We start from the raw sequence: 24965 nt of genomic DNA, 5'->3' as shown, positions 1-24965 counted from the left end.
GCGAATCAGGCTTTTACAGCCATTACTTCCTCGTTCCCAAGAAGGATGGCGGCCTCCGGCCCATCCTCGATCTCAGACGCCTGAATCGCGCCCTCGTGAGGAGGTCGTTCAGGATGATCACACTGAAGCAGATCCTCTCGCAAATTCGCTCAGAGGACTGGTTCTGTTCCCTGGACCTGAAAGACGCATACTTTCACGTCCAGATAGCCCCCCCATCACAGACGATTCTTGAGATTCGCCTTTGAGGGAGTGGCTTATCAGTACACGGTCCTTTCCTTTGGACTGTCCCTGGCCCCACGCACTTTTACGAAGTGCATGGACGCGGCTCTTTCCCCTCTCAGGCAGATGGGAATCCGCATTCTCAATTACCTCGACGACTGGCTCATTCTGGCCCAGTCAGAGGTACAACTACTCTCACACAGAGCCCTCCTCCTCAGCCACCTAGAATGCCTGGGGCTCAGGGTCAATTTTGCCAAGAGCGCGCTGTTTCCCAGCCGACGGGTGTCGTTTCTGGGAACAGTTTTGGACTCAGCTCAGATGAGAGCTGTGCTAGCGCCGGAACGCGCTCTGGCCATTTAAAAGCTCGCAGCCTCCTTCCAGAGCGGCACCGCTCGCCCCGTCAAAGCGTTTCAGAGGATGCTGGGCCTCATGGCCACAGCATCGCCGGTGCTACAGTTGGGCCTGCTTCGCATGCGGCCCCTTCAGCGCTGGTTGAAACCACGGGTTCCACCCCACGCATGGCGACATGATCGCCTACATATCAGGGTGAGCCAGGCCTGTGTAACAGCCCTGGTCCCCTGGAAGAACCCACGATGGTTCAGAAAGGGTGTGACCATAGGGATGGTCTGCAGCAGGAATGTTGTCACAACAGACGGGGGCGCTGTGCGAAGGCAAACCGACCTTTGGTCGAAGGCGGAGCAGAACCTCCACATCAACTGCTTAGAAATGCTAGCAGTGTGTCGAGCCTGCCAGTTTTTCCTGCCAGAGCTAAAGGGACGACATTTGCTGATCCGCTCAGACAACATGTCAGTGGTGTCCTACGTAAATCACCAGGGAGGTCTCTCCTCGAAGCGCCTCTTCCTTATGGTAGAGCGACTTCTGGAGTGGGCTCAGCTCAACTTGCGCTCGCTGAGAGCAGCAAATTTGCCGGGCAGATTGAACCGAGGAGCGGATATGCTATCACGGAGCAACGTCCCCTCAGAAGAGTGGATGCTCCATCCGCAGATGGTTCGAATGATCTGGAGAATCTTTGGCAAGGCCGAAGTAGACCTTTTCGCCTCCAAAGACAACTCTCACTGCCCAGCCTATTATTCGAAGGTCAAGGACGCGTTGGCCCACGACTGGCCCAACCTCCTCCTTTATGCATACCCTCCGATCGCTCTGATTCCTCAGGTCATCAGGCGAATCAGGGAACAACGACACAAGGTCTTGTTGGTGGCCCCCCTGTGGGAGAACCAGCCTTGGATGTCAGAGCTGACCCAGCTGCTAACCGCAGCCCCCTGGTCCGTGCCCCTGAGACGAGATCTCCTCTCTCAGGTGAATGGTTTGTGGCACCCTCTTCCCAAACTGTGGGCGCTTCACCTCTGGCTGCTCAACGGGAGCCTACCAGCCTCCCAGAGCGAGTGCTAAATACCATTTCTGAGGCTAGAGCCCCGTCTACGAGACGCCTCTATGCCCTTAAATGGGCGGTTTTCTCCAAATGGTGTCTAAACCGCGGTGAGGACCCCCCCTACATCTGAGTTGGCGGTGATTCTGTCCTTCCTGCAGGAACTGCCGGATAAAGGACGCTCTCCCTCCACACTCGGGGTGTTCGTATCGGCAATAGTGGCCTTCCACGCCCCTATTGCGGGCCAATCAGTGGGCAGGGACAATGCTATCGTCCGTTTTCTAAGGGGTGCCAAGAGGCTGAATCCGCCTCGGCCCCTTACTGTCCCTACATGGGATTTACCCACTGTGCTGAGGGCCCTGAGGGGCCCTCCTTTTTGAGCCGCTCCAGTCCACGAACCTTTGGTCACTGTCGCTGAAGACTGCTCTGCTACTAGCACTAGCGTCAGTCAAGCGAGTAGGAGACCTGCAGGCGCTCTCTGTGAGCCCCGCCTGCCTGGAATTTGGGCCAAACGACTCCAAGGTCGTCCTAAAACCAAGGCATGGATACGTACCTAAGGTACTTTCCACTCCGTTCAGAGCTCAGGTCATCAAACTCTCCGCGCTTCCTCCCTCCGAGGAGGACCGGGAGTTAATTTTGTGATGCCATGTTAGAGCCCTACGGATCTACTTTGAGCGCACCTTCAGGCGCACGGAACAGCTCTTTGTTAGCTTCGGTAACCTCGCCAAAGGGCTTCCGGTCACGAAGCAGAGACTCTCTAAGTGGATAGGAGATGCCGTTACGCTGGCTTACTCTTCCTTGGGCCTTCAATGCCCCATTGGAGTACGAGCCCATTTGACTAGAGGCATTGCCTCGTCACGGGCCTGGTCTAGCAGTGTGTCTATTACAGACATTTGTGCGGCGGCCGGCTGGGCCTCGCCGTCCACATTTGCAAGGTTTTATAAGCTGGATGTACCGGCCTTGCAGGCCAGGGTCCTATCTGCTTAGATGAGTATGACTTATGTTGTGGGAACAACCCTAATGGAGAACTCTTGACTGCACGGGCACTCAAGCTCTCTGATGGGTTCCTTGCATATCTCAGCCCTGAAAGTGCTGAGTATGCGAGGAATGCATGGAATGACCCAGGCCGAGCGTGACCCCTACGAGCTCAGCTCGCTTTAGCCCGAGTATACTATTATACTTCCCTCTGAGCATGGAATGCTTATGGAGGTATTTTACACAGTCGTTCCTCTACCATAGCACGGCGTGATTGAATTGTGTTCCCATAGCGTCTTTAGCAAGACGCAGTACGAGTGGAGTATCGATAGGGAACGTACTCGGTTACTATCGTAACCTCGGTTCCCTGAGATACGGAACGAGTACTGCGTACTTTGCCGTGCCAGGTAGCTGCACGACTCAGTCATCGCTTCAGTCGAAGTAAACCTGAGGATCCTATGGCCAGACGGCCGATTATATAGCCAGATAACCCCGCCCATTCTGGCGGGATCTGGCGGGATCTGGCGGGCTCCGTCGCCATAGGCTCATGCAGCTCCGCTGCCGACACATTGGTTCGTTTTTAACACACTGCACGAACCAATGATCGTGCAGTTTCACTGCGTGATTGAATAAGGCTTCAGTAAAGGAGAAAAAAGGCTTTTTCCCATAGCGTCTTTAGCAAGACGCAGTACTCGTTCCGTATCTCAGGGAACCGAGGTTACGATAGTAACCGAGTACGTTTTGCTGCTTTGTACATTGCCTTTTGGTTAATTGTTGTTATTCTTTTATTATCTGTGTCCTGTCCTGTTGCTGTCTTTCTGTTGCACTGTGGAGCTTCTGTCACTACAACACATTCCTTGTATGTGTAAACATACTTGGCCAATAAAACTCATTCTGATTCTGATTCTGATTATTTGCAAATGGAAGAAACTCAAAATAACTGTCAATCTCCATCGGTCTGGGGCTCCATGTATAATCTCACCTCGTGGAGTTTCAGTGATCATGAGAACGGTGAGGAATCAGCCCAGAACTATACGGGAGGATCTTGTCAATGATCTCAAGGCAGCTGGGACCTAAGTCACTAAGAAAACAATTGGTAGCACACTACGCCATGAAGGACTGAAATCCTGCAGCGCCCGCAAGGTCCCCCTGCTCAAGAAAGCACATGTACAGGCCCGTCTGAAGTTTGCCAATGATTCAGAGGAGAAACTGGGTGAAAGTGTTGAAAAATCGAGCTCTTTGGCATCAACTCAACTCGCCGTGTTTGGAGGAGGAGGAATGCTGCCTATGACCCCAAGAACACCATCAAACATGGAGGTGGAAACATTATGCTTTGGGTGTGTTTTTCTGTTAAGGGGACTGCACCGCATCAAAGGGACGATGGACAGGGCCATGTACCGTCAGGGCCAGGGCATTGAGAATGGGTGGTGGATGGGTATTCCAGCATGACAATGACCCAAAACACACGGCCAAGGCAACAAGAAGCTCAAGAAGCAGCACATTAAGGCCTTGGAGTGGCCTAGCCAGTCTCCAGACCTTAATCCCATAGAAAATCTGTGGAGGGAGCTGAAGGTTCCAGTTGCCAAACGTCAGCCTCGAAACCTTAAAGACTTGGAGAGGATCTGCAAAGAGGAGTGGGACAAAATCCCTCCTGAGATGTGTGCAAACCTGGTGGCCAACTACAAGAAACGTCTGACCTCTGTGATTGCCAACAAGGGTTTTGCCACCAAGTACTAAGTCATGTTTTGCGAAGGGGTCAAATACTTATTTGACTCACTAAAATGCAAATCAATTTATAACTTTTTTGTAATGTGTTTTTCTGGATTTTTGTTGTTATTCTGTCTCTCACTGTTAAAATAAACACTGTAATGGCTGATGAAAATTCAGCGCTGTGTCACCGAAATAAATTATATTTTAAAGTATATTAAAATAGGAAACCAATATTAGAAATTGCAATAATATTTCACAATATCACTGTTTTTTTCTGTATTTTTGACCAAATAAATACAGCCTTGATGAGCAGAAGACAAAATCTTACTGATCCCAAACTTTTGAACGGCAGTGTACCTGTAATTGTACTTGTAAGTACTTGTATTGGTCCCCCTATAGGTGGCACTGAAGTAAATGTGGAGAGTCAGAATGAGTTACAGAAATGAGTTACAGAGAGGAAAAAGTTTTTTAAAGCTACAGAATGTTTTCATAGTGCATCAATTATTTTATCTCTTTTATCCCAAATAGAAAATGGAAGTAGATTCCTCATGATATAATCCCTTTAATGATCTGTTTATGGCTTGAAAATATACCCAGTAAATTTCTGTAGGTCTCCTCTACCCGCTGCCGCTCCTTCTGCTGTCTCATGCAGTGCCATTAACAACTCCACCACAATGTCAGCCAGGTTGGTGCAAATCAAACTGTCAATTTGCTGAATGACAAAAAGAAGTTATAGAACACATTTATCTGAGTATATAAATCATTCTTGAGCTGTTAAACAAATTTTTAACTGCATCAACAGAAGATATAAGCCAGTCTAAGTGTAGATCAGCATTGTACTAAAAATCAGTTATCTGCATCCTCACCTGTTTCCCCAGGCAGTTGCTGTTTTTCAGTATATCATACACCCTGTGAGCTTTCTCTCTCTGCTGGGCCACATGGGTGTCTTGCCCAGCGAGGGCAAAGTGAGGCAGGACGTTGACCATGAGCTTGGGAAAGCAATTAGCCAGCAGCAGCTTCCAGTCCTTATCCAAATGAGCGGCAATAGATTTCACCTCCTTAAAATCATCTCTTAAAATATACAGTATAATTAAAGAAGAACGTAAAAGTTTGTCATATTTCTGTCATAAAGTGATTGTTTAACTGACATTAAATAAATGGTCCTAAAATAGGCGTCTTATAATATATATGCAATATATTATTAATTTTGATTCAAGATGAAATATGACCAGCACGTTTCCATTAGATCTGCGCTAGTGACCAGTTCAGGGGTGTAAACACGAACATTATAGTAGCATATACCTGTAAAACTCTTCCAGACTGCAGTAGTCCAGCAATGTGTAGGGGAAGGACTGCAGTGTGTAACTTGCATCGGACTTTTTTTGGTTCAGCCACTCGGCCACTAGATACTGTAGTTGGTATATTCAGTCAGGTCAATGTGGTTGGTTCGGTGCACCTCAAGGGCACCTCAGTCGTGGTATTGAGGGTGGAGAGAGTGCTGTACATACACTCCCCCCACCTACAATCCCTGCCGGACCTGAGACTCAAACCCGCAACCTTTGGGTTACGAGTCCGACTCTCTAACCATTAGAGAGTCGGACTATCTACATATAAAATATTGGTCACAGATTTTTGGTCACTTTCTAAACAATAAAAGTGTAGCGCAACCACTAGTAATTATATATAAATCGTTTTTTACCAATGCAAATATGTTAGAAACGATGCATCGCAATACGAATGCCAAATTGTATCCGATGCACACTTTTTAAACCGATGAATCGGTTTAAAATCCGATGCACCGAGCGAATCGGGGAATCTTCCCATGGCTAGAACAGAGTCGCGTGACAGATACAGTGATGAAGCTTGTATTTGTTTGCACACAAGCCGCGGTTGTATGACCATGTCTCCCTCTCTCACACACGCGAGCACACACACACGATGCGCAAAACTCCACATTTGAGCAGTCAATAGCAAATATTAAACTAATAACAAAACATACAGTCACTGATTCAGAAGTGCCAGATTGCCACAGCACAGTCAGAATTACCTCCTCTCCTAGATTCACGAAACGGTCGTCCATAAAATGCGTTGTGATAACATCTGTGTTGTGCTGTTCTGTTGTAAGTAATCTTAATGATTCCTAAATGCATCTACTTTCGGAAGGTCAAATAAAGTGCTTTTGCTTTCGCATAGAAACACACAGCTTCTCCCTGACACGGCTGCATCAACACTACTGCGGTTACTGAAACAACGCCTTCTGAACGTTTGGGCGGCATTAAGCAAATATCTCCACATCGTGACGTAGACATGTGGGGGCGTGTTTGAATGAGCGGTTTTAGGGGGGCGTGGCAGAGTCTTAACTTTGATAAAGAATATCTCTTTGGTTTTGAGACTTTAGTCTTTGTTTGCAACTTCAGGGATCTTATCTATGCACAATCAGCTTGTAACACTCCAAAGAGAAAGGAAAACTTAAAATCACATCATATGACCCCTTTAAAAGTTGAAGTCTTGTGTGAGACTCGAGTGCAATGGTGATAGATGTCCCAATAGAAAATGCGATAATATGCATTCTGTGTGAACGGCATGGTTCCATTTTTGAGGTAAACAACAACATCGCCGCATTGATGTTCTCTTTTTCCTCAATATTTTGAATGAGTAGCGTTTCTGCATTCGAATGTGGATTTTTTATTTTAAATTCAACGAATATTCGAAATTATCTTTTTTTTTTACAGCCCTACTCCTTATATCAGTTGCTTATTTGGTGTCTTTTGTAGTCTCCAAGTGTCCTTTTTTGGAAAGACGCCTAATATTACCTTGACAAAAGCTTGCAGAAAATACATTTTGTGAGAATCACCCTTCAATATGATGGTTTACTTTGCTGGATATAGCAAATGATAACAAAATGAATGTGTTAAACAGAATAAATGGTGTGTTTTTAATTTCATTACAAGTATGCAATTAATCATGATTAATCACACAAAAGGTTTGCGTTATTCACAAAAATGTTGTGTATTGACAGCCCTAAACATAAGTTAAACATACGATTCGTCATAAGATTAAAAAAAACATATGTGACATGTATTAAATGATACCTTTTCAGAGCCTTCAGGAAGAAGTTAAAGAGCGTGTGAGATAATCCCTCTGTTTGGACACAACAGCCCCAAACGGCCGTGTAGATGATGCAACTCACTTGGACTCTATTGGTCCCTGACTTGGATCCCTTATTGAACAACCCACAGTACAAATTCAACAGACCTGCGCAACAAACAAAACAACAGAAAGAGAAAGAAAAAGATTCCAATAAACACTGACAGGGTAAACAAAGTGATCTTGTGTCAAAAAAATAAAATATTTTTGAAGGATGTTGCCCTTTGTAAAATATTGGCCCCACTGACCTTCACTACATGGGCAAAAATATCGTTGACAAAATATCAACTAATGAGATCCAAGATTATTAATCAAATGCATGCAGGTTTGGACATGAGGGTGAATATAGGGTATTTTAATTCCTACGAGAAAAAATAAGAAAGAAAGAATGCAAAAGGAAGAATTATACACACAAATCAACATGTGTAGGTCATGCACTCACTGTGCCACTGCTGCTGGCTCATCTCACACCAGTATTTACGGACAGACAGGATGTTCTTTAGCAGAATACTGCTGTAGTCCTCGCCGTACGCTACACAGCTGAGCAGACTCTGTAAGACCTCCACCACATGAGAAATCAGCTCTGTACACTTTAACTTTGGACTGCCTGCAGAACAGAAGTGTGATTTTCTTTAATGGATTTCATGGACATTTATCTAATGCACAGTAATAAACATCCACATAGATATCCACTATGAATGCAGAGAAAATCTTTGATTCTCTTGTACTGTCAACTCTAGTATTAGTGGCTCAGATAATTACGTTGGTTGGCGCATCTGATGAAAAACTTCATCGGGCTGCTAATTTCCTGCATCTTTTTCTGTCGGTTTGCATGCGTGGTGGCGGAAACGTTGGCTTTTCCTGACTGTAGAAGTTCTGTCTCCTTTTGAAGAAACTTCTGTAAAAACCTGTACAGAAGAATCAGTATACACTCACCTAAAGGATTATTAGGAACACCATACTAATACTGTGTTTGACCCCCTTTCGCCTTCAGAACTGCCTTAATTCTACGTGGCATTGATTCAACAAGGTGCTGAAAGCATTCTTTAGAAATGTTGGCCCATATTGATAGGATAGCATCTTGCAGTTGATGGAGACATCCAGGGCACGAAGCTCCCGTTCCACCACATCCCAAAGATGCTCTATTGGGTTGAGATCTGGTGACTGTGGGGGCCATTTTAGTACAGTGAACTCATTGTCATGTTCAAGAAACCAATTTGAAATGATTCGAGCTTTGTAACATGGTGCATTATCCTGCTGGAAGTAGCCATCAGAGGATGGGTACATGGTGGTCATAAAGGGATGGACATGGTCAGAAACAATGCTCAGGTAGGCCGTGGCATTTAAACGATGCCCAATTGGCACTAAGGGGCCTAAAGTGTGCCAAGAAAACATCCCCCACACCATTACACCACCACCACCAGCCTGCACAGTGGTAACAAGGCATGATGGATCCATGTTCTCATTCTGTTTACGCCAAATTCTGACTCTACCATCTGAATGTCTCAACAGAAATCGAGACTCATCAGACCAGGCAACATTTTTCCAGTCTTCAACCGTCCAATTTTGGTGAGCTCGTGCAAATTGTAGCCTCTTTTTCCTATTTGTAGTGGAGATGAGTGGTACCCGGTGGGGTCTTCTGCTGTTGTAGCCCATCCACCTCAAGGTTGTGCGTGTTGTGGCTTCACAAATGCTTTGCTGCATAACTCGGTTGTAACGAGTGGTTATTTCAGTCAAAGTTGCTCTTCTATCAGCTTGAATCAGTCGGCCCATTCTCCTCTGACCTCTAGCATCAACAAGGCATTTTCGCCCACAGGACTGCTGCATACTGGATGTTTTTCCCTTTTCACACCATTCTTTGTAAACCCTAGAAATGGTTGTGCGTGAAAATCCCAGTAACTGAGCAGATTGTGAAATACTCAGACCGGCCCGTCTGGCACCAACAACCATGCCACGCTCAAAATTGCTTAAATCACCTTTATTTCCCATTCTGACATTCAGTTTGGAGTTCAGGAGATTGTCTTGACCAGGACCACACCCCTAAATGCATTGAAGCAACTGCCATGTGATTGGTTGATTAGATAATTGCATTAATGAAAAAATGAACAGGTGTTCCTAATAATCCTTTAGGTGAGTGTAGAATGAGCACACTGTCAACATGCACCATAGAATAACAATGGATTGGATTGAAAAACAGACCGGAAAACAGCATCCCAGGTGAGCTGCTTGGAGCCTTTGCATCCTGATGTACGATCAAGTTCCTCCACCGTGTCTGGTGAACCGATGAGTCTCCTGAAGCGATCCACCTCTTTCTGGAAAAACACACGGTTTGTTTTGTCTTTATTATCCACAATAGTTCATAGCTCAGTGGTATCTGGATCAATGACTTGATGCTTATTTATATGGGTCCAGATCTAATAATTTACTAATAATAAAAAAAATGAACTCACATTTAGACCACTTGATTCATTTTGACTAAGTATGCCTATTATTCACTATTAAGCAGAATTTATTTTTGATTCGATATATTGATTTGATATACATTGTATGATATTGCCAAAACAATCAGCACTGTAACAAATTACATTATTAATAATTCATGGCAACTTATGTTTTTACATTATTTTGCCTTATTGAAATAAGTATATTATAATGTAAAGTCAATACATTATAATTTAAGTTGAAATGCTTACACAACCAATCAAGTTAATTATAATAGGCAGTACATTTTTAAGTTAAAATGGGTGATTTTTTACAGTACATGTTCTGTAGTCAAAAAGTGATTTTAATTTTGAGCACCACATTGTTTTCCAATAACTACAAAATATTTGACATTAAAATATGGAGCAGGTTACAGCATTCTGCGAAATAAACTTCCTGTTTATAATCGATAAAAAGTTTTATTTATTTTTTTAACTGCATACATTAACATACGTCAAATATTAAGGATTAATATCATCCTGTTTTTGTTTTTTTCTGGAAGCACCTTTTAAAATTGATCATTCATAATTAAATTCTAAATAATTATGAATCTTTTATTGTTAGTCCATTTTAATTCTACCTCCTTGAAACTTTGAAATACATTTTGCATCTTAATTGCTACCTTTAATTCAAATTCATGAATTGAATTATCGCCCACACTCTTTAAACAACCTAATAATTTAGCATTTCTAAGGTGGAGGCTCATATCAATCAGGCCACTGATTTCAGAGTATGCATCAGAATGGACAAGATGTTTCACACACCTTTCTCTCTGTGGCTTTCTCATTTTCAAGTCCTCGGCAGCACACTAGCAGCTCATGCAGCGCCAGACTCATTGTCTTTCAGAGGTAATTAATCCAGTTCATCAGCTGTATAATGGAGTATGTACAAAGATCTCTGTGACAAGCAGGGGTGGACTGGCCATCTGGCATTTTCCCGCTGGGCCGACGTACTTTTTGGGCCGGGACTATACATCTTCTCATACCATATTTGTCTGATCGGCCCATAAAACTCTTAGCGGCCCATAAAACTCTTAGCAGCCTATAGTTTTTCTGCCTAAATAGTTGATGGCGCTGTGGTCTTTGCGGCTGTTTAATGTATTTGTCAAAAAAAGTCGGTTTAGGATTTTTCCCCCAAGACAGACCGGCCCATGAGACATTTAATCAGCAGCCCATTGCTTATTTTCTTAATTGACATTGGGCTGACCCAATCACATCTTTAAACAACTCCCCTTTTGGGCTCTCTCTCTCTCTCTCTCTCTCTCTCTCACTCTCTCTCACACACACACACGTTGGTTTTTGTGGTTTATGGGGACTCTCCATAGGCGTAATGGTTTTTATACTGAACAAACTGTGTGTGCTATTGCCCTACACCAACCCTACACCTAAACTTAGCCCTCACAGGAGACTTTGTGCATTTTTAGATTTTCAAAAAAACACCATTTAGTATGTTTTTTAAGCCATTTGAATTACGGGGACATAGGCAGTGTCCTCATAAACCACCTTCATATTGTAATACCTCTGTCATACCCATGTCATTATACATATTTGTGTCCTCATAAACCACATAAACATGCACACACACAGTGGTGTATTGTAACAAAGTAATAATACTTTGTTACAGTACTTAAGTATTTTTGGGGAGTATCTGTAGCCTACTTGAGTTTTTATATTTCAGCCAACTTTTACTTTTACTCCACTACATTTCCTAATTAAAACGTATACTTTTACTCTGATACATGCAAACAAGTGCGCACACAATCACGGATGATTCATTTTCCACTCAAAGTCGAGTCTGGGGTGTGTGATATACAATATATCTTCTGCAATAACAGGGTAAGTGTTGTTGTAATGATGTGTGATCTGACATTATCAAGTAGGCTATATCATCAAATCACACACAGAGTGCACGCACTTGATTTATTAATGTATTAAAAATCAGAATTCCTGGCATTCTAAATTGTAGACGGCAAAAATGCTTCTGTATGCTTTTTATATGTATATAATATAGTGAACTTCTATATCTATATCAAAAAAAGTGTACCGTTTTTCTGCAGATGTCAGCATGAACACATTTAATAATCATTTCATACAAGTCCAGTAAGCAATGACTTACATTTTAGACTTATTGCTTGTTTTTGCTCAATTTTGCCAAAGAAAATAGTTCCAAACAAAGATCACAGCACTGTTTTGCGTCTCTGAGCAATGGACGGTGTACTTATTGAATGAATCCGCTTTTTGAACGAATCGGTTGAATAAATGATTCAGTGATTCACTCATTAACACAGTCAAATGCTCTGCTCCTGAATGAATCTGCTTTTTGAATGAATCGGTGGAATAAATGATTCAGTGATTCACTCATTAACACAGTCAAATGCTTTGTTCCTGAATGAATCTGCTTTTTGAATGAATCGATTGAATAAATGATTCAGTGATTCACTCATTAACACAGTCAAATGCTCTGTTCCTGAATGAATCAGTCGTTTGAATTAATCGATTGAATAAATGATTCAGTGATTCACTCATTAACACAGTCAAATGCTCTGTTCCTGAATGAATCAGTCGTTTGAATGAATCGGTTGAATAAATGATTCAGTGATTCACTCATTAACACAGTCAAATGCTCTGTTCCTGAATGAATCAGTCGTTTGAATGAATCGGTTGAATAAATGATTCAGTGATTCACTCATTAACACAGTCAAATGCTCTGTTCCTGAATGAATCAGTCGTTTGAATTAATCGATTGAATAAATGATTCAGTGATTCACTCATTAACACAGTCAAATGCTCTGTTCCTGAATGAATCAGCCGTTTGAATTAATCGGTTGAATAAATGATTCAGTGATTCAGTCATTAACACAGTCAAATGCTCTATTCCTGAATGAATCAGTCATTTGAATGAATTGGTTGAATCTCAACGACTCACTCATTAATGGTCACTTTCTGTCAAAAGTTTTTGCTGTCACCTACTAGCGGTTTTAATTTCACATTTTTTTTTCATGTTTTAAATTATTTCAAATACCAGTATTCGACGTTTTATGTTAAAAATACAACATTAGGCCTATTTATGCATCCATTAAATGCATCCATGTCCCCTCTGAGATACATTAAACTGTGTAAATACATACATCTTAATGCTATTTCAGATGCAGATTCCAGAAATGTTTTCTTATGTTGGAATGAAAGACACCAAGTGCTGGATGAAGTGCTTCCTATTCTTACCCAAAAATGCAAAATGGAAGAAAGAGTTCAAACTGAACACAATCTTGCTACTGTCAGGGTTCTGATCGTGTGTGTCATGTGTTCCTGCCCCTTGTTTCCATATTTGGTTTGTTTCCTGTCCTTGTTAAGTGTCATCATTAGTTAATTCTTGTCTAGCCGTGTTCGTCTCGTTATCTATGATTTACCTGTGTATTTATAGTCCTGTCAGTTCAGTTAGATTTCGTTTGGTCTACTCGTTACTCCCCGGTGTTCCTGTTGATGTCTACCTTGCCTTGTCCTGCCCTGATGTCATGATTAAAGTCTGTTATTTGAGTTTATATCCTCGTCTGCGTGTTCCTGGTTCCTCCCTCGTGTGTGCACCGTGACAGCTACTAAAGCTTTATGAATATTTATATATATATATATATTTATTTGCTTCTTTTCCATTGTGCATTTACTTGTACTTTTACTTTCAATACTTAAGTACGTTTAAATATCAATAAATATCATATACTTTAAGACTTTTACTCAAGTAATATTCTAAACCAAGACTTCAACTTCTACCAAAGTAATTTTTTGGTAAGATACCTGTACTTTTACTTGAGTATGGCTTTCGGGTACTTTATACACCACTGCGCACACACGCACACACACACACACACAAACACACAGGATGCCTTCTTATGCTTTTAAAGGTTCATCCAAGGAGTTTACAGATTTGACTAAGTAAGTTTACAGTTTATTTAATGCTATACTATGGGAAACAGTGATCATCTGATCAACAATTTATCATGTCTCTTCCCTTTCTCCCTCAAACACACAGGCCATACACAGGATGTCATAACTATATACAGTAGGCCTATAGTTTTAGGATTCATCAGTGTGGATTATAGTTTCATTATATTAATAAATTACACTTTTTAGAAGTTTTTAATGCGTCAACTCTCACTTTTTCCTACCTATTATTATATGGCTTTAGTGCTTTTATGGAATAGGAGCTGGTATACATATTCAAGAGCGTGCAAAGATGGGTAGTATTTTGATCGTATGTAGTGGGCCGGTCTGGGTCAAAATGCCAGGGCCGATTTTTTGTCCCAGTCCAGCCCTGGTGACAAGTGTCTGTCAATGTACATCCTGCTGCATCTGCTTACTAACTAATGATCCGGCGTTCAGATTTGATCTATTCAATATAGAAGATCTGCTTAAAAATCTGTTATGTGTCCGCTCATAGTACTTTATTTCATGCGTTTCTTCAACTTTCTTTTCCATGCGTGTCACATCAGCACCGCTTTCGAGCTCTTCTTCACTCAAGTCTTGCTGCTTGAGCTTCATTACTACCATCTAAAGGGCTGAGAAACTACTGGCTCATGAATATCAATTCTCAGTGCTGAAGTTTGTGTGAACAACAACTCAGTTTATTGTACTGTTTATGTGTTGTAAGAAAGAAAGATATGATAGATAGATAGATAGATAGATAGATAGATAGATAGATAGATAGATAGATAGATAGATAGATAGATATTACTTACAAACAATTCCTCCATGAAATTTAACAAAATTCCATTCTTTTTGTTATTAATTAACATTAAGGTATTTTTTAACGATTCCATCTCTATTAAGATTAATTTATAATTGGGTATACAATTTGCTAATTTTTGTTTATGGATGTAATATTTTTCGTACAAAATCTAAAAGTTCACAACATATTTATACATTTTGCTTTTGTGTGTGTAAGAGCATATAACATCTTTTAAGGATCATTTATAATTATTATCTCTTGGGGCAAATAGAAAAAAAACTATCAGACCAAAATTTCAAAGATAAGTCACAGCTGTAAAATATCTGGTCCAGATCTTCCTCTTGTACATTACAAAAACTGCATTTGTTTTCAATGTCCATGAATTTTGATGAGAAAGCTTTCTTGGGTAGATTTTGTGGTGAATTTTACAATGTACCTCTTTAACTTTATTCAATATACGGAATTTATATGGATTTAACCATTCATTTTTCCAGTGAATATCAGCAATCTGTGCGTTCCAAAAACATTTTCCTCTAGGGGAGCTTTTATGATTGGATTGAAAAATTTATCTAAGATTAATTAATTACGGTGGCTGAGCGAGCTCAACGCGCTGCAACTTCAGAAAACACATGCAAATAGAAAAAGCACCAGCAAATCAAGAAAACATCTTCATCAGTCTGACAGCAGGTGCCTGTTTCACAAAACAGGTTTACCAAATAAGCAGGCTTATTTCAGTTAGTCTGATTTATTGTCAGTTGATTTGGTTCAAAATAAGTCAGACTAACTGAATTAAGCCTGGCTTATTTGCTAAACTTGTTAATACAACCAAATACAATTGTATTTGCAGTGCATTTCTTTGTTTGGTTGTGTTGTGAGCATTTGAAACGTGTGTGTTGTCAAATTGAGGAAGTTGTTTTCTTAATTTGCAGGTGTTTTGTCTATTTGCAGCACGTTGAGCTCTCTTGGCCACCATAGAAAATATTTTAATATCAACTTTTAGCTCAGGAAGTCTCCTTTCGTGACTTCCAAACATTAGGTGACTTTTCATTAAGTGTATTATTAACTCATTTGGAATAGCTTTAACAACTTTCTGAAACTCTTTAAATGGAAATTATTTGAGAACATAAATTCTTCATAAGACAACGTGTTTCCACTTTTATCAAACATATCCATAACAAAGTAAATATTTTTTTCAAACCAATTACAAAATCTGAGACAATTGTTCCAGAGAAGCATTATTTTATGTGAAGAGAAATTGTGATGGAAACAAATTTTCCAAGCCAATAACGCTTGCTGGTAAAATTTGGATAGTTTAATTAGTAATTTCCCAGGCAGATAGTTACACCAGAAAAGGGAAGCCTCCAAGGTAGGAACTAATATAATATTCATGAGTCAAATAAACAGACTTGACTTAACCCCAACTAGGGCTCGCTGCATCCTGCAGTGGACATCCAACCACGCCCACATCCAAGTGTGACGTCACAAGCCACGCCCATACCAATACAGTCACGCCCACGTCAAAAGTTATGTCAGAAACCACGCCCTATCATATACATCACCTCTTGTGATTCCCGGGAAACCCCGAAGTAACGTTATGTCAAAGCAATTTACATCCGTTTCGGGGATCTAAATAAAATTATGTTGCCTTTCGTTTTCCTAATACACGTTTTCTTATTTCTTTAAAGGATGTCTAAGCTAAAATGGCACAACTTGAATCTAATATATTTAATATGTCTAATGTACAGAGCTGATTTCTCATCACAACAGCCTGTAAAACACTTGCATTGGTTGATTAAATTAGACTAATTGTAATAAAAACCTCTACACCTTACCTTATTCATATATGTAATGAGATCAATTCTAATTTATTACTATTTTAAACTACCTAAGACACCTTTTAGATTGATCAAATTTAAATGGTTCAATTAGATTTTGTTATTGTACAAGTCACAACACATTGTTATAATTTATAATTGTCATTTAATTTTCTAAAGATGTGTTGTTCCACTTATCAATTGTTAACATTTGAATGCTAGGATTGACAGTTCTCCGTATGCAGTACGATACACATACATATACTTAATAGAGATGCTTGCTTTGATAGATTATAATAAGTAACATGACATTGACATTCAGGCCTTATTCATCAACAAAACTTCATATGAAGAGTGTCCAGGTCCTCCACATATTTAAAGAGGAATAAACAGACATCCCTTGCTTCTTTTGGTATTTTTATATTTATTATTTTACAAAAATAATTTAATTAAAAATTTTGCAAAAAATATATGTTCTATAAGAGATATGTTCCAACTATCATAAATGAACAGCTGAATGATCAGATAAACAGTTCTTGAAATGCAGTACACATACATACATGAGCTACATAGAGAGATTCCTTGCCTTATTAGATTATTCACAGAAACATGGCATGGACTTTCAAGCCTTGTTCAGCAACACAATTTGATATGAATGTGTCCAGCTCCTCCGGATACTCAAACAATCAGAATACTGTATTGTACAGATGTGCTACATACAAATTATGCAAGGGAATGTGGATATATGTAAGATATATTAAAATTATATAAAATATAAGATTATATCAAAAACATATGTATAATAAATATAAGTATGGATAGTTTGGTATTGCACATGTTTTATTGCACAGTGGGGAGAACTTTTAACTGTTTGTGAGGTAGATATGGCCTGAGGGAAGAAACTGTTCCTGTGTCTGGTCGTTCTGGTGCTCAGAGCTCTGTAGCGTCGACCAGACGGTAACAGTTCAAAGAGGTAGTGTGCTGGATGTGAGGGGTCCAGACTGATTTTACCAGCCCTTTTGCTCACTCTGGATAAGTACAGTTCTTGGAGAGTGGGGAGGGTTGTACCAATGATTCGCTCAGCAGTCCGGACTACCTTCTGTAGTCTTCTGAGGTCAGATTTGGTAGCTGAGCTGAACCAGACAGTTATTGAAGTGCAGAGGATGGATTCAATGATGGCGGAGTAGAACTGTTTCAGCAGCTCTTGTGGCAGGTTGAACTTCATCAGCTGGCGAAGAAAGTACAACCTCTGCTTGACCTTTTTCACAATAGAGTCAGTGTGAATGTCCCACTTCAGGTCCTGAGAATAAAAAGACTTCTCTTGCTTCATCCGATTCGACCCCAGGTAGTCTTTGATGGCATTTTGTTGATTTTTACTGTCCATCTGGAGTAAATCAGGCCCTTTCACCTCCCCACAGAATAACTGACGGTGACTCTGTATCCAGCACAACACTGGGCCAATGTCTCTTACAAACTTCCACTTTATGTCCTCTTGGCACTCCTGTTAAAAATACAGAATACGTGTGTGTTGGTCCACTAAATATTTGTCATACTAAATAGTATTTACCTCATAATTTTGCATACAAGAATATTTATGATTTTAAACCACAAAAATCAATCACTACAGTATCTAGAGAAATGCTCCCGCCGTTCCTACATACCTTTCTTTACTGTTGAAACAACAGCAGGTACCCCTCATCCCAGCAGAACTGCTCTGGATCAGGTTTGGACCAAAAATGCGTAGAATGCTGTAAAATATGACAAATAAAGATTGACAATAATTATGTGATCTTTCCATTAATATAGAATAATACAAAGATAATTTGTCACAAACAGAGTTATCCAGCAATTCATAGTGAAATGATGTGGTTGCTCAACCAAGTTACTGTGCAAGGGTTCTGTGATCAGTGTACATCATTAAAAATATCATGTGTGTGTGTGTGGGTGTGGGTGTGTGTGTGGGGTGGTGAGTACATATCTGTGAGTCGGTGAGATGAGTGTTATAAACAAATTGCACATTAACTCAACATTCGTTATATGTTGTAAGAAGCAGTGCACTAATAAATATATAGTGTATATATATAATATATTTTATGACATTAAATGAATTAAATTTTTTTAATAACCCTTTTTTATAATAATAGCTACATAAGACTCTTACCTACTCATAACCTACTTTTTTAATAACCCCTTTTTATAATAATAGCTACATAACATAGCTACATAACACTCTTACCTACTCATATACCATACTCTATCCCTCTCACATATGTGTTTACCTCTCCCCACACACATTATATTTTTAATGACACTGATCACAGAACCCTTGCACAGTATCTTGGTTGAGGAACCACATCATCTCACTGTCTTGCTGGATAACACACACACACACACAAACAAACATGCATGCACACATACATGCATACATATATATATATATGTTAGTGATATCTAAGTAATAACGTGCCTGTGTACAGTTCAAAACACATAAGCATGCTGAACTGTTGTTCCCTATCTGTCGGTCACTACGAGTTATGTCGTGACGACATTAGGGGATTTACTTGAGAGCCCCGACTGCCTCTGATAAGAGAAAACGCCAATGAAATTTGGCTAGTGGATTTTGCATACCTGAGCCACTCCCCGTGCATACGGGTATAAAAGGGCGACAGGTGCATCCACTCATCAGATTTTTGCTTCGGAGCCGAGTGGATGAGAAATCTTCAAAGCAGATCAGATCTCCACAAAGCCGTCTGCCTCGAAGTTTGTTCCTGGGTGGCGTTACGGTGCAGACAGCGGTGTCCCTGCAGCAGCGATTCCCCTGGGCACTTCACCTGAAAGAGCAAATTTCTAAAACACTGGGCGGTTCGCGTCTTTTTAAAGATGCCGTTCCGTCCGTGTTCTCTTGGTTGCGGTCGCTTCCTGTCCTCGGATGACGGTCACGAGCGTTGTCTTCAGTGTCTGGGCATCCAGCACGCTGAAGATGCGTTTGTGGATGAGTCATGCGCCTGTTGTGGGCGTATGAACATGGCAACGCTGCGTTCTCGCCTTTCCTTTCTGAAAGGATTGGCACCCTCTGCCGCCACCCGTCCCGGTCTCTCTGGCTCGAGCAGAGGACCGCCGGCTGGCGCTCTGGGAGATCTGAGGGTGACGGTAAGAGCTTCTCCGCCGGGCACGCCCCCGCGGACCTCTTACTCCTCCCGCAGCGCTTGTTCCGTCCGGTTCCCGAGTGATTTCGCTGGTTCGCCTCACGGGGCCGCCAGCATTTCATTCGGTGCGCCGCCCGAGGATCAGATGTCGATCGCGGCATCGGGGGATGGGCTTTCGTCCTCTGAGGATGAACGATCGGCGGGGCTGCCCCCCTCGGGTGTTGTCGCCACTGCCGATCCGGACCCAGAGCTGACGGCCATGCTTGCCCGGGCAGCCGTGAGTATCGGGCTGGAGGTCAACAGACCGCCCAGTCCCGAGCCCTCGCGGCTGGATGATTGGTTCATCGGCGCAAAACGCGACCAGCGGCCGCACTTTGCCCCGGTGCCTTTCTTCCCGGAGGTGCATGAGGAGCTGACGAAGTCGTGGACGGCCCCTTTCTCGGCCAGAAACCGCTCGTCTCCCTCCTCCGTCCTCACTACCCTCGATGGCGGGGCGGCCAGGGGGTACGTGGATATTCCCCAGGTGGAGAGAGCGGTTGCGGTGCACCTGTGCCCGCAAAACGCCGCCACCTGGAGGAATCGTCCGCGTCTCCCGTCCAAAGCCTGTAAGCTGACGGCCGCACTCGCCGCCAAGGCCTACAGCGCTGCGGGCCAGGCCGCCTCTGCCCTGCATGCCATGGCCATCCTGCAAGTTCACCAGGCCAAGGCACTAAAACAAATGCACGAGGGTAGTCCCGACCCGGGGTTGATGCAGGAGCTGCGCACGGCGACTGACTTCGCTCTCCGGGCGACGAAAGTCACGGCGCGGTCCCTCGGGAAGGCGATGTCCACGTTAGTGGTCCAAGAGCGCCATCTCTGGCTCAATCTGGCCGAGATGAAGGACGTCGACAAAGTACGCTTTCTCGACGCCTCCATCTCCCAGACGGGGCTATTTGGCGACACTGTCGAGGGTTTTGCCCAGCAATTCTCGGCAGTACAAAAGCAGACGGAGGCAATTCAGCACATCCTCCCTAAACGGCGGGATGCTCCAGCTGCCACCGCTGGCCCAAGGGCCAGGCCCCAGTCTGCTGGTCGCCGTGGGCGCCCTCCTGCGTCCTCCAGAGCTGCTCCGCCCCGTGCTGAGTCGTCACCTAGGCCGGTGCGTCGAGCCTCTCGCAGGAGTGCGGCGCCCCCTGCGCCTCAGCCGGCCGCCAAGTCCTCCAGGAAGACGACAAAGCGGCCCTGACGCGCACAACCCGGAGATGGAGGAATTTGCTCTTTCCCAGGAGACGACGAGGCTAGCGTCCCTCCTTCCCCCGGAGGAGGGCCGGGTGGAGAATCCTGTGTTTTCTTTTCTTTCTGTTCCGCCACTGGCTCAAGGGCCAGTGGTACCCACATTGTCAAAGAAAGAGCAATTTCCCTTCCCTCCGGGTTCCCAGGTCTGCGGGCTGACAGTGTGCGACGCAATGCCTCCTCACTCTCACCCGAGACCCATATTGCCAGTGGCCAAGAGAGTGCGGTCTGGGGACGCGATGCCTCCCCGCGCACCTCTAGCCAGTCCCCCCGGGGACTTAGGGAGTTTTGTGGGGATGAGTCAGAACGCACTGCCTTCTGTTCCATCCAACCTTACTCCCCCTCGCTGCACCACTGCGGGCACGTCGATTGGGCCTTTGGTGCCGCTTGCACGGTATCTGGGGGCGTGGCTTGCGCTACCCAGCCCGTCTCGCTGGCTCATTCGCACAGTTCGACTCGGCTATGCGATTCAGTTCGCCAGGCGGCCGCCCAGGTTCAGCGGCATCCTCGAGACTTCGGTGGCAGTCCGAGATGCACCTGTCCTGCGCGAGGAGATTGCTGTCCTTCTGGCAAAGGGTGCAATCGAGCCGGTCCCTCCAGCCGAGATGAGGCAGGGGTTTTACAGCCCCTACTTCATCGTGCCCAAGAAAGGCGGTGGCCTTCGGCCAATCCTGGACCTGCGAGTCTTGAATCGGGCCCTACACAAGCTCCCGTTCAAGATGTTGACGCAGATGAGTTCACTCCGTGGATTGGTTTGCAGCGATCGACCTGAAGGACGCTTACTCTCATGTCTCGATTCGCCCTCGACACAGGCCGTTCCTACGGTTTGCGTTCGAGGGGTGGGCATGGCAGTACAGGGTCCTCCCCTTCGGGCTCTCCCTGTCTCCCCGTGCCTTCACGAAGGTGGCGGAGGGCGCCCTTGCCCCGTTACGGGAAGTGGGCGTCAGGATCCTCAACTATCTCGATGATTGGCTCATCCTGGCCCGATCGCGAGAACAGTTGGGTGGTCACAGGGACCTGGTGCTCCGGCACCTCAGCCAGTTGGGGCTTCGGGTCAACTGGGAAAAGAGCAAGCTCTCCCCGGTGCAGAGAATCTCTTTTCTCGGTGTGGAGTTAGACTCTGTGAGTATGATGGCACGTCTCTCGGACGAGCGTGCCCAATCAGTGCTGAACTGCCTGAGTTCCTTCAGAGGCAGGACAGTGGTTCCGCTGAAACAGTTTCAGCAGCTCCTGGGGCATATGGCATCCGTAGCCGCAGTCACGCCGCTCGGGTTGCTTCATATGAGACCACTTCAGCACTGGTTACACTCACGGGTCCCGAGATGGGCATGGCGCCGCGGGACACGTCGTGTCACCATCACGCTATCGTGTCGCCGCTCTTTCAGCCCCTGGTCGGACCTTGCCTTCCTACGGGCCGGGGTGCCCTTAGGACAAGTGTCCCGGCATGTTGTTGTCACAACAGATGCCTCCAGCATGGGCTGGGGCGCTATATGCAACGGGCAGGCAGCCTCGGGGCTCTGGATGGGGCCTCGGCTGCTTTGGCACTTCAACTGCCTAGAGCTGTTGGCAGTGCATCTGGCCTTAAAGCAGTTCCGGCCACTGCTCCTAGGCCAGCACGTGTTGGTCCGCACGGACAACACTGCGGCTGTTTCGTACATCAACCGGCAGGGAGGTCTACGATCACGCCGCATGTCACAGCTCGCCCGCCATCTCCTCCTCTGGAGTCAGTCACAGCTCAAATCGCTGCGCGCCGTCCACATTCCGGGGGAGCTCAATCGTGCAGCCGACGCGCTCTCACGACAGCTCACTTCCCCGGAGAATGGCGACTCCATCCCGAGACGATCCGGCTGATTGGAGTCGATTCGGGGAAGCTCAGGTAGACCTGTTTGCTTCCCGCAAGTCCTCCCACTGCCAGCTGTATTCCCCCTGGCCGAGGCCCCCCCCCGGCACGGACGCACTGGCACACAGCTGGCCTCGGGCTCTGCGCAAGTATGCGTTTCCCCCAGTGAGCCTGATCGCACAGACACTGTGCAAGGTCAGGGAGGACGAGGAGCAGGTCTTGTTGGTTGCGCCATATTGGCCCACCCGGACCTGATTTCCGGAACTCACCCTCCTCGCGACAGCCCCTCCCTGGCGCATCCCTCTGAGGAAGGACCTTCTTTCTCAGGGGTTCGGCACCATACGGCACCCGCGTCCGGCTCTGTGGAACCGCCATGTGCGGCTCCTGGATGGGACGCGGCAGACTTGAGTGGCCTGCCACAGGCTGAAGTGGAGTCTGTTCGCGGACTGGTGTTCTTCTCGGCGGGAGGACCCCCGAAGATGCACGATTGGAGTGGTGCTTTCTTTCCTGCAAGAGAGGTTGGAGCGCGGGCTGTCGCCCTCCACCTTGAAAGTGTACGTGGCTGCTATTGCGGCCCATCACGATGCAGTGGACGGCCGGTCCCTGGGGAAGCACGATCTCATCGTGAGGTTCCTGAGGGGTGCCAGAAGGTTAAATCCTCCTAGGCCACCCCTGATGCCCTCCCGGGATCTCTCTATTGTCCTGGCTGGACTTCAGAGAGGTCCCTTTGAGCCGCTGGACTCAGTCGAGCTGAAATTCCTGTCGGCCAAGACAGCGCTCCTGACCGCGCTCACTTCCATCAAGAGGGTCGGGGACCTTCAAGCATTTTCGGTAAGCGAAGAGTGCCTTGTGTTTGGGCCGGCCTACTCTCACGTTGTCCTGAGACCCCGGCCTGGATACGTGCCTAAGGTTCCCACCACGCCTTTCCGCGATCAGGTGGTGAACCTGCAAGCACTGCCCTCGGAGGAGGCAGACCCAGCCTTGGCGTTGCTGTGTCCCGTAAGAGCGCTGCGCATATACGTGGACCGCACCCGGAGCTTCAGAAGCTCTGAGCAGCTCTTTGTCTGCCACGGAGGTCAGCAGAAAGGGAAGGCTGTCTCCAAGCAGAGGTTGGCCCACTGGATAGTGGATGCCATCGCCTTGGCGTACCAATCCCAAGGCGAGCCGTGCCCCCTCGGGGTGAGGGCTCACTCCACACGGAGTGTTGCCTCCTCCTATGCGCTGGCGCACGGCGCCTCTTTGGCAGACATCTGTAGAGCTGCGGGCTGGGCGACACCGAACACCTTCGCGAGATTTTACAGTCTCCGCGTTGAGCCAGTCTCTTCCCGTGTGTTGGGTAACAGGTAAGTGGCGGGAAGAGTTGGCCGGTGTCACGCTTGCTGCGCCATTCCCCCTTACCCGGGGATACGAGCGCCTATTCTCTCCTCCAGTTAGTTCCCCGAACGGCGAACCCTGGCGGAGTTCCTCCAGCACCCCCGGCAGTCAGGCTGGGCGGAGCAGTCTGACGCCAGGCCCAGTACCGGTGTTAGCTTGCCCGGGTCTCCGGTCAGCCCCTGTACTCGGCTAGGTGCCCGTGCGGCCTGATTCCCTTCGGGTGATCCCACACGTGTTTCATCCACGGTACGGTTTCCCTCATGGTAAACCCGTGTCTTCCCTTTGACAGAGCTCTGTCAGGCCCTGCTGGCAGCCTTCCTCCCTTCTCCTAGGTAGGATCTGCCCCAGGGTCCAGGCGTATGTAGCACTGCCCCAGGCTTGGGCCAGTCCATACCAGTGTCTCCACACGTTACCTCCCTTCGGGCAGGGTGTGGCCTCCGTAGCGCCCTTCTCCGGAAGGCTCGCTTCCCCGTCGTTACTGCCGGGCTGTAACAACAAACAGGAAAGACTTGAAGCAATCTTTCATAGAAGGTCGAAATCCCTTCCGATTTCTGGGGAAAGGAACAGCGGCTTGGCTATCTCCAGCAGCAATGTACTCAGTGGTCCCTGCGGGCACCAAGGTTAGCGAATTTGCGCTGGGGCGACGGGAAGGTTGCGACCTTCGCATCGCATTTGTCTGTCACGCGCTAGCTTGTCAACATCTGCATGCCACAAGGTCGTGACGGGGTTCAGGTTGTGGCGCTTTCCATAGACCCCTAATGTCGTCACGACATAACTCGTAGTGACCGACAGATAGGGAACGTCTCGGTTACGTACGTAACCCTCGTTCCCTGATGGAGGGAACGGAGACGTTATGTCCCCATGCCACAATCTTGAACCAT

General features: G+C 45.4%; 1 protein-coding gene across 1 annotated transcript in view; it reads right to left on the bottom strand.

The window, feature by feature from the left end:
* LOC306854078 (serine-protein kinase ATM-like) overlaps window positions 1–24965 on the bottom strand; it is a 33153-nt gene that overhangs the window by 7755 nt on the left and 433 nt on the right. The window contains exons 2-9 of the mRNA XM_079391879.1: window positions 18114–18200; window positions 17881–17953; window positions 9638–9750; window positions 8201–8346; window positions 7881–8045; window positions 7384–7546; window positions 5158–5362; window positions 4885–5003 (exon numbers count right to left, since the gene is read on the bottom strand). Coding sequence (XP_079248005.1) covers window positions 4885–5003; window positions 5158–5362; window positions 7384–7546; window positions 7881–8045; window positions 8201–8252 — 704 coding nt within the window. The 5' untranslated portion in view covers window positions 8253–8346; window positions 9638–9750; window positions 17881–17953; window positions 18114–18200. The remainder of the gene's footprint in view (window positions 1–4884; window positions 5004–5157; window positions 5363–7383; window positions 7547–7880; window positions 8046–8200; window positions 8347–9637; window positions 9751–17880; window positions 17954–18113; window positions 18201–24965) is intronic.

This window comes from Barbus barbus (assembly GCF_936440315.1).
Source record: "Barbus barbus genome assembly, chromosome: 34".
Lineage (NCBI taxonomy): Eukaryota > Metazoa > Chordata > Actinopteri > Cypriniformes > Cyprinidae > Barbus > Barbus barbus.
Note: the sequence above shows the minus strand (reverse complement) of the source record. Positions and strands in the feature narration are given on the sequence as shown.